Source organism: Corvus brachyrhynchos, unplaced genomic scaffold, assembly GCF_000691975.1.
Source record: "Corvus brachyrhynchos isolate BGI_N302 unplaced genomic scaffold, ASM69197v1 scaffold203, whole genome shotgun sequence".
Lineage (NCBI taxonomy): Eukaryota > Metazoa > Chordata > Aves > Passeriformes > Corvidae > Corvus > Corvus brachyrhynchos.
This window is the reverse complement of record NW_008237408.1, coordinates 15,196-24,981: the sequence shown is the minus strand read 5'-3', so window position 1 is coordinate 24,981 and position 9,786 is coordinate 15,196. Positions and strand designations below refer to the sequence as shown.

The 9,786-nt window shown below is 45.6% G+C and overlaps 1 protein-coding gene across 1 annotated transcript in view; it reads right to left on the bottom strand.

Moving 5' to 3' along the window:
* Window positions 1-5,548: 5,548 nt before the first annotated feature.
* The window catches only part of LOC108445871 (gallinacin-8-like), a 6,798-nt gene continuing 2,560 nt past the window's right edge, over window positions 5,549-9,786 (bottom strand). Inside the window, exons 2-4 of the mRNA XM_017730843.1 lie at window positions 8,015-8,105; window positions 7,423-7,556; window positions 5,549-6,068 (exon numbers count right to left, since the gene is read on the bottom strand). Coding sequence (XP_017586332.1) covers window positions 6,060-6,068; window positions 7,423-7,556; window positions 8,015-8,105 — 234 coding nt within the window. The 3' untranslated portion in view covers window positions 5,549-6,059. The remainder of the gene's footprint in view (window positions 6,069-7,422; window positions 7,557-8,014; window positions 8,106-9,786) is intronic.

The following is a 9,786-nucleotide window of genomic DNA, read 5'->3' as shown; positions in this document are numbered from 1 at the left end:
TTTGGGGCAAGAATGAATAGTTTTAGACACTCCATGCAGACTAGACTTGGGAAGAAGGTTCAAACCATGATGTCATCGTTTTCAGGACAGATCTCAGGCACTGCTGGAGGGAATTAGGATCAGTCTCCTGTGATAGCGTGGCACAACACACAGCAGTGGTCCCTTCCAGTCCTTTCTGTTTAAAGACTTCTTCTGCTATGTTTGGTACAAATCCATGGCTAAAGTCACAAATAAAAGATACAGAGAATAACTGAGCTCTGAACCATGCTGGAAGAACTCCTGGGAGACTGGAGCAACCACCATGTCTTCTGGTTTTATAGCCAGGAGGGGGGATTTCCACAACCCTTTCAGCCCTGCTCTGCCTCCTTGTTTTGCAGCCCTAAAATCCCAAGCAAGGACTAAAGCTCTGATCCTTTCCTGCATTCGTCTTCATCATCACGGAATGGCTTGGGTTGGAAAGGATGTTACAGATCATCCAGTTCCAAGCACCTGCCTGGGTAGGAATATTTTGCACTCTCCCAGGTTGCTCCAAGCCCCGTCCAACCTGTCCTTGAGCACTTCCAGGGATGAGGCAGCCACAGCTTCTCTGGGCACCCTGTTTCATTGTCTCACTGCCCTCACAAGGAACACGTTTTTCCAAATACCTCATCTAAACCTGTTCTTTTGCAGCTTGAAGCCATTGCCCCTTGCCCTGTCACTCCCTGCTCTTGTCTCCAAGAAAGAGTTTTCTCCTTTGCTCACCCTGCCTGGTGGCTGTGGGGGAGGAAAGCTTGTCACAAGACCATGGCCAAGAGCCACGAGGCACCATCAGTTCTGCATGGTTTCCAGCCCTGCAGATCCCAGGAACCCACCTCTCTCCTGCTCCAATCCTGTGTCCTCCCCGGGCGCAGCCCACCAGCTGGCACAGGGTGGTTTGGCTGCTCAGGTCAGCCGGCAAGGCATGGTCACAGCTCAGGTCAGGCATCTTCTAACGTGGGAGGTTACGACATCTCCCTACATCACCATTCTCCATGGGAACAGGGCAATGAACTCTCTGTTCTCCAAGCAGCCACTCCTCCACCCACTTTGCTCTGTCCCAGAGCCTTTATAAGCAGAGGCACCGCCTGTGCTCGGTCTCGGACAGCTTCTGTTCACACTGGTGTTGTCTCCATCCCTGCGAAAGCTACCTTGCTGCCAGCTGCCAGTCATGAAAATCCTTTTCTTCCTCGTCGCTGTTCTCTGCTTCCTCTTCCAGGCTGCTCCAGGTAAGGCTGAAGAGAGATGAGATGGAGGCTGAAAGGGTGCAGATGCAGAAAAATTCATTAGATCCCAGTGCTGAGGGTCAGATTACCTCTGTGCTCCTGAAATTTCATATTAGAATTCCCCTTCCCTGGTCATAGTCCTAATTCTCAAGCTATTGAGTCAAGGTCCTTCAAAGTTGTACTGATGGTTTCTTTCTAGCATATGATGATAAGATGGGAAAATAAGGATGCTCCTGTATTGAGCTTGGTGCCAGGGAAGGTTTTGGAGCAGCTCATCTCGAGTGCCTTCACGTGGCATGTACAGAACAGCCAGAGGATTAGGCACAGCCAGCATTGGTTCATGAAAAGCTGATCCTGCTTGACCAGCTTGATCTCCTCTATGACAAGGTGTCCCATTTAGTGGATTAGGTATCTAGCTGGATTTTGGTAAAGCCCTGACACCATTTCTCACAGTGTTCTCCTGGAGAAACTGGCTGCTCCTGGCTTGGATGGGTGCACTGTTCTTCAGGTTAAAAACTGTCAGAATGGCCAGGCCCAGAGAGGGGTGTGGAATGGGGTTACATCCAGCTGGGACTGGTCACCAGTGGTGTTCCCCAGGGCTTGGTACTGGTGCTGGTCCTGTTTGATATCTTCCTGAATGATCCAGATGAGGGGATCGAGGGTAACCTCAGCAAAATTGCAGGTGACACCAAGTTGGGCAGCAGTGTTGATCTGCTGGAGGGCAGGAAGGCTCTGCAGAGGGGTCTGGAATGGCTGGATCCATGGGCTGAGGCCTCTTGTGTGAGGTTCAACAAGTCCAAGTGCCAGTCACACCAACCCCTGCAGCTCCACAGGCTGGGGAAGAGCACCTGGAAAGCTGGAAAAAGTGCCCATCCCCTGTGCTGGGCACTGGTGAAGCCCCACCTCAGCTCCTGGGGTCAGTTTTGGGCTCCTCACAACAAGAATGACCTTGAGGGGCTGGAGCATGTCCAGAGAAGGGAACAGAGCTCAGGAGCAGCTGAGGGAGCTGGGAAAGGGGCTCAGCCTGGAGAAAAGGAGGCTCAGGGGGGACCTTGTGGCTCTGCACAACTCCCTGACAGGAGGGGGCAGCCAGGGGGGTCGGGCTCTGCTCCCAGGGAACAGGGACAGGATGAGAGGAAATGGCTTCAAGTTGTACCAGGAGAGGTTTAGATTGGATATTAGGAATAATTTCTTCACTGGAAGGGTTGTCCAACCCTGGCACAGCTGCCCAGGGCAGTGGTAGAGTCCCCATCCCCGGAGGGATTTAAAAATAGCATGGATGTGGCACTTGGGGACATGGGTCAGTGGTGGCCTTGGCAGTGCTGGGGGATGGTTGGACTCGATGGTCTTGGAGGGCTTTTCCAACCTGAACAATTCCTTGAGGATTTTATTGAGTCAATTCTTGAAATAACACTAAAGATGTAACCCTGCAACATGAGAGCTTTCTCTTCTCACATTCTCACCCACACATCCTGACTGTGTATTCTAGATTAGGAGACCTCATCTATTTTTGGGAAAAATGTAATCCTGACTGTCAGTTTTTGCCTGAACTCCGTATTATCCACATGCATTAAGTGGGTTTGGAGCACATATATCACTCCAGGCTATTTGGGGATCTTTGGAGTAGCTGAAGTTATCTCAGTTTGATTTGCAGTAGTCTCAGATTTGTACCTACTTTCCTAGGCCATCAAATGTCTGTCTGCTCAAAGAAGAAATGCAGAAACATTGAGACAAAGCCTGTACTACATGTTTTGGGATTGCTTTCTTGGGCTTTTCCTACTTCATGCATCAGAAAATGCATTCTTTATGTCAAAAACCCTGTGATCCCTGACACGTCTGCAGGGCTGGTACAATTCCAGTAGAGTCTCCAGGAAAGGGCCACCAGTTATCTTCCACCTCTTCATAAAGTATACATAAAGGCCCATGACTTTATGGTCTTTTCAATTTAGGAGGCAAAGGGGATCAAGATCTAAGGATGGCTTTAAAATCAGCTGAGTGACATCAAAAACATGTAATTCTTGAATAATATGTGATTAGAAGAAAGGACTCGAGAAGCACTGTGACAAAGTGGTTGACATGTGGTAGACCTGATTTAGAATAAAGCTGTGATGCCTTTCAAATTAGGGATAGAATCCAATTTGATGACGAAAAACTATGCAGAGTGCCAGGTAGATCTGATGACTCAACTCTCCAGTCCTCTGCCATGACAAACAAACATTAATTTTCCCTGTTTTTCTTGCAGCTTACAGCCAGGAAGCCTCTGACACCCTCGCATGCCGGCAGAGCCGGGGCTCCTGCTCCTTCGTGCCATGCTCTGCTCCTCTGGTTGAAATCGGGACCTGCCGTGGTGGGAAGCTAAGATGCTGCAAATGGTAAGAGGAATTCCTCCAGGGAAATGCTGCTGCACCAAGAGCAAAGAGAATTACTGGGCCTTTCATCCTTTTGGCATCAGAGCCCCTTTCCAGCCCCCTACAACCTCCAAAAATTACCTGCTAATTGGTGGGGTTTGTCAGTGGGGAAAAAAGGCGGAGCCTTGTGGTGTTCAAATATTCCGGAGAAAAAGAAAGACTGTTTACAAGAGTGACAGGACAAGGGGCAGTGGCTTCAATCTGAGTAGATTTGGACTGGATGTTAGGAAGAAATTCTTCCCTGTGAGGGTGGTGAGGCCTGGCACAGGGTGCCCAGAGAAGCTGTGGCTGCCCCTGGATCCCTGGAAGTGTCCAAGGCCAGGTTGGATGGGGCTTGGAGCAACGTGGGATAGTGGAAGGTGTCCCTGGTATTCTGGGCCATCAGCAGCCACACTTGAGTAGCTGTGGTGGGTGCTGAGAGGTGACAGACATATCCTACATTTTATCTGGGTTGTCTTATGGCCAGAAACACAGGTCCAGCTCACAAGGGTCTCCAGTTGTCTTTACCCTCACGTCTCCTCCTCTTTACCCTGATGTCTCCAGCAGTCTGAGGTGTCAAAGTATAATTAATTAGTTTGGTGGATGAGCTAAGCACCTGACTTTTCTCTGCAGGACCCCCAGCTCCTAAATCTGACACCTCACTGACCACTCAGACAAGAGCTCTGGACATCTGAGATGTCTCCCATCTTTTGACATCGATGGATCCTGTTCTCAGTGCCCTGGGGAGCCTTTCCCATGGGGGTGGAGGCCCTCAGGAGCACAAGAACATCTGAGGAGGGGTTCTTGTCCAATAAAGATATTTGCAGTTTCAATTCTAATAAAAGCAAGTTCTTGTAAAACCATGTTGCTGATACTTCCTCATGCATGTCAGGATGGGTTTTTTTGTTCTTACTGTCTATAAAAATCAGCCTGTAAATGAATTTTATTTAACTATATTAAGTCCATGTGTCATTAAGTCCTCTTAAACCATCCTGTGGTTCAGCGATTTGTGTGGCAATGTTTACATTAATTATTGGAAAAGCACTAGGGCCCATTCCAGCTGCCATTCCAGCCCAGGGCTGGGATTCAGGAGACAGGCTCAGTCCTCTGCTCCTCTCCAGGGCTGCATCTGCAAGCCCAACCTGAAATATTTGGAATACAGAGAAACCCCAGCATGGCAGAAGGCCAACTTCTTTATGGCTTGAAACTGCCTCAGCACATTCACAAGATTCTGCTCCTGCTGTCCCTGTTTAGTGTAGACCAGTACCATGTCCATGGAATTTTATTTCTCTGGATCCTAAACTGGCTAAACTGTTTTTCCCTGCACTGCTCAGTCTGGAGGCAGTGGTCTGTGCGTCCATCAGGCCAGATTCTCATCACCAAGACTCATCCCCTCCTTCCCTTCCCCATCCCTAACATCCCTAATGCAAAGGCCACAAGGATTTGAGATGAGGGGTAACTCAAAGTGTCCAAGTTCTCCATGCCATGAGCTGCTGGATGGTCTCAGGACTTCCACAGGAGCTCAACATGACCAGTTTGTGCCAGCTTCCCACCAGCCTAATCACAGTGGGTTTGGAGAATCACAGAATCATGGAATGGTTTGGGTGGGAAGGGACCTTAAAGCTCATCCAGTTCCACCTCAGCCATGGGCAGGGACATCTTCCACTATCCCAGGTTTCTTCAAGCCCCATCCAGCTTGGCCTTGAAGCTATTCCTGACCAAATTAGTAGTGAATAGGACCAGGCCATATTCCTGTCACCCCATGGGTTTCTTTTCCTGCCCTTTTCTCGGATAAGTTTACCACAAGACACATCTCACACTGACTCCAAGTGAGACCCTCCAGCAAAAACACACAGCAAGACAATTCCTCACAGGGATAAGGAGGTCATACCTCACAGGAATAAGGATCAAACACAAGTCTCCCAGGACAAGTTTCCTGCAATTTATTGAGATGTGTAACCTGTGAAATACAAACACTCGAGCTGAGCATTCAGTGTGCCCTGGGAACTTTGTTTTCCAGGGTTACTCATGTTATTGCTAACTCTAAAAGGAAAATAAAGTAGAGAATAGCTGTTCTGAGGGCCAAAGGAAGAACTTGTTCTGCATCTTCTCATGGGCACACACTCCTGCATGGTGGTGACCTCTCTTGGATAGGTGTTGGTTAACACAATATGATTCCAACAACAAAACTTTCTAAAAAATGAGAAATATTGGTCTTTTCTGGGTGGTTCAAGAATTGCTTTGGAGTTTCTTCAGGTCATTAAGGCTGTTCGTGGAGGGGTTTGCTCTCTTTCTGTTGTTCATGTTGTGGTGTGTGCCTGTAAGTGTCAAATGCATGTTTTCCGCTTAGAATTCCAGATTTTCCAGTGGGATGATGCATCCCTTAAATTGCCAGAAGCTCTGCTTAGCCCATCTGAGATGTCAGTGGTCACTAATCATACTGAAAAAAAAAAAAAAAAAAGGGAAGAAACTTTCAGATTTTGTGCTTACAACCAGGAAAGGATTTAAATAAAATGCACAGAAGGGATTGAATGAGCACCAAGGGCTGATTCCTGGATCCAACTCTTCAATGCTTACCAGGATATTCACAGTCCTACCACTGCTGAATCATAATAATAAATTGCTTTTCTATTTTACTTAATAAATTTTACTTTAATAAATTTTAAGTAAATAAAATAAATTAATTAATTTTACTTAATTTCTATTTTTACTTAGTGAATTGACCAATCTCTGTACCTGAAGCCTCCTACCCATCTTGGAATCTCTGGTATAGAAAGGAATTTCTGCTGCTCATGTTTTGTTTTTAACATCTCTTGCTACCAATATTGAACAAAATTTAAGTAAGAGCCTCCAAAAATAAAAGTGTCTCCAGCACTTTACAGCAAAAAAAAAACCCAGAAAATGAAATGTTAGAATCAGTGGAGGCTGAGTGTAAATATTCAGGGATATTTGTTGCTGCAGTTTCGTATTGGAATAAAGACATAGGGTGAATTTTAGGATTACAGTAAGGAATTTGAGGGGAAAAAGAATAAATTATTCATAGAATTATAGAATGGTTTTGGTTTGAAGGGACCTTAAAGACCACCTAGTTCCAACCTCCTGCCGTGGGCAGGGAGACCATTTACTAGACCAGGTTCATCAAATATTTCAGTTTGTCTGGAAGAGGAAATTTATGGAACTGGAGTAAAAAACCTGGAAGAAGAACATGACTTTCATGCTCTTCTTCCAACTATGAGAGCAGGCAGCCTTTGTGAGGTGAAATATGGAGGTTTCCCATGAATCTGACCCAAAAATCCCAGGTCTCAGGACAGTGTGGACATCGAGATGTGTCCTTTGAAGCCAGTGATACTCATTATGAGCAGCTTGAACCAGCTAATGGGAACAGCAGCAAGAAGAGTTCATTTCTGGCTAATTAACAGTCTCTGCCAAAGAGGTTTCACTGTGATCTTTCCCACAAGGCACTTGAGCTGCATCATTAATGCTGCAGACGGAAGCAGTGAGGAAATCCTCAGGAAATGCTGTATCTGAGTGTGCAGAGTCTCTCCTCTTTGCCTGCTTGTGCTGGAGGAGTTTTGCATCTGAAGGACAGACTGGATGTAAAAAAATGAGTAATAAATGAGTAACAAACCCCAAGAAATCCCTGGAAATATTCAAGGCCAGGTTGGACAGGGCTTGGAGCAACTGGATCTTGTTGAAGGTGTCCATGATAATGGGGGTGGAATAGATGACCTTGAAAGGTCCCTTCCAACCCAAGCCCTTCTGTGGGTGTGTGACCCATCACATCCCTGACTCACCACGGTCCTACAGCAGGGAATTCCCTGCTGGCAGTGCCCGAAGGGTCTCGTGTGGGGTGGGGGGCAGCGGTCACTGGAACAGACTCCCCCAGCCTGTCTGCACTGCACCTCAGTGCTGGGGGCACGCAGGAAACCTGGGCAGAATTAAAAAAAAATCAACAACCCAGAATTGTGATTTTCCTTCCCAAAGAAGACTAAGAACAATCCAGGTCACAGCATGGCAGCAGTGTTGAAGTTTTCCTGCAGGCTGGACTCTTCCACACCATTCAATTCCCTTTCTTTCCAGACTGGGAGGGTTCAGTGCATCCAGTGGATCCAGTTGGAGTCTGTTCACTGCTAAATTGTGCCCAACACACTGGCAGGACTTTGGCCAGGGGCAAAAGGGACTAAACCCCTTTTAAATTTCTATTTCTATTTCTATTTCTATATTTCTATTTCTACTTCTCTTCCTATTCCTATTCCTATTCCCATTCCCATTCTCATTCCCATTCCCATTCCTATTCTTTCTGGTTTTATTTCTCTTCCTATTTCTACTTTTTTTCCATACTCACCATTTCCCTCTGCATTTCCTTAGATTTTATTTAGCTCTTACCTGAAGTGCCCTGGAGCATTAAGAGCAGAACAGCAAAGAAAAGGGAAAAGATCTTCATGGCCAAATTCAGTGCCACCAAATACAACAGATGCTAAGAAAAAAATCAGAAAGAAGTCACACATTTAACCTGCATTTGTCATCACCCAGCACAAACACTATTAATGACAAATAAGCTGCAATTTTAAAATAAAAATTGGCATTTATGTAACAGAGTAAAAGTTCCAGAGTGAATCTATAGAAATAACAGTTTTTAAGGAAAGATAAATTTGAAAGCACACTGCATAGGATCGAGAAAATGTATTTATGACTATAAAATTTAAAAGAATTTGATTATTTTTGCTGGTTTTTATCCCTCAACTGCAGTGACAGCATACACCAGCTCCAGTGAAGCCTCCTATATTTGAATCCAATTCATCTTGAATGCTAATTTTTTTTTTAAATATAAGAAATTTAATTAACTTCCTCAAAATTTTATCTAAGTTTTATAATATAAGCCATCTTTCCATAGGTTCCTTTCTTTACTTTTAAGCAACATAGCCACAAAATCATCGTTATTTCCATTTAGAATTTTTATTTATTTATTTATTATTTATTTTATTTGAGCAACTCTGCTTGGTCTGGCTGGGATGGAGTCAGCTTCCTTCCTGGCAGTCCATACAGTGTGGTACTTCATGCTCACAGCAAGTCACTTAATGACTAAAATGTCCATTTTATTTAATTATCATGTATTTTCTTTCAGATAGGTGTAAATAACTTAAACCTTTCCAATTTCTCTGAAAATAAACACTCAGAACCTTTAATTATTCAAATAATCGTCATTTTTGCAGCTTAGGAGCCAATAATAAGTCCTTGAAATGTCTGCAGAAAATCTAAGAAGCCATCTATCCCTCCTGGCAGCCCTGAATTGTCTCTCCACTATAATTTCTTGCTGCATATTCCAGCTACCTTTGGAAAATAATACAAACTAATTTAAAAATTGAGACTCAGCATCATTGACTTCAATAAACAGCCAAATGCATTAATGAAATACCAAGCACTGACCATTTCAGATGCTCATGAGGATTTAATTAAGCTGCAATATTATACATCTCGGATGATACATTTCTTTTTAGAGAAGCAAAAAATATTGTTAAAAATTACGTGGTTTTCTCCTCTTTGGTTGAAACTGTTGTGGAAATTACACCTTCATCTTACTCAAAAGGACCTGAGGAGAGGGGTCAGCGTGTCCTACCTGGTTCTTCTCCGGGGTATCTTCACAGAGTGATGCCTCACCCCCAAACAACTGGCTTTATATATTCTGTGGATGACAGAGCTGCCACAGACCAGCTGGCCAAGGACATGGACTTGTCACACCAATTCCCAGCAGCCAAAATGTCACTTCCCAGCAGAGGATGGCGGACGGTGACCGCTCATGAACTCCCTCCCCTTTCCCTGGGACATGAGTTGGCTCTTCCCAAAAGCACCTCGCACCGCCCTGGTGTGTGCCCAACACATCGATCCCTCGTGGGTGGTGGAAAACGGTGGCCTGGGACACACAGGCTGGGATCCAGGGGGGACCTAATGCTGCAGGGCTGTCTCTGGAGCCTGGAGATGCCTCCACAGCCCCATAGCAGCTGAATTAGGGAAGCCCAGATTTTGCAATGATTCTCCTGTGTGAAAGCCAGGTGAGACCCCTCTGTGTTCATAGAACCCCAGAATGGTTTGGGTTGGAAGGGACCTTAAAGCTCATCCAGTCCCACCCCCTGTCATGGGCAGGGACACCTTCCACTAGC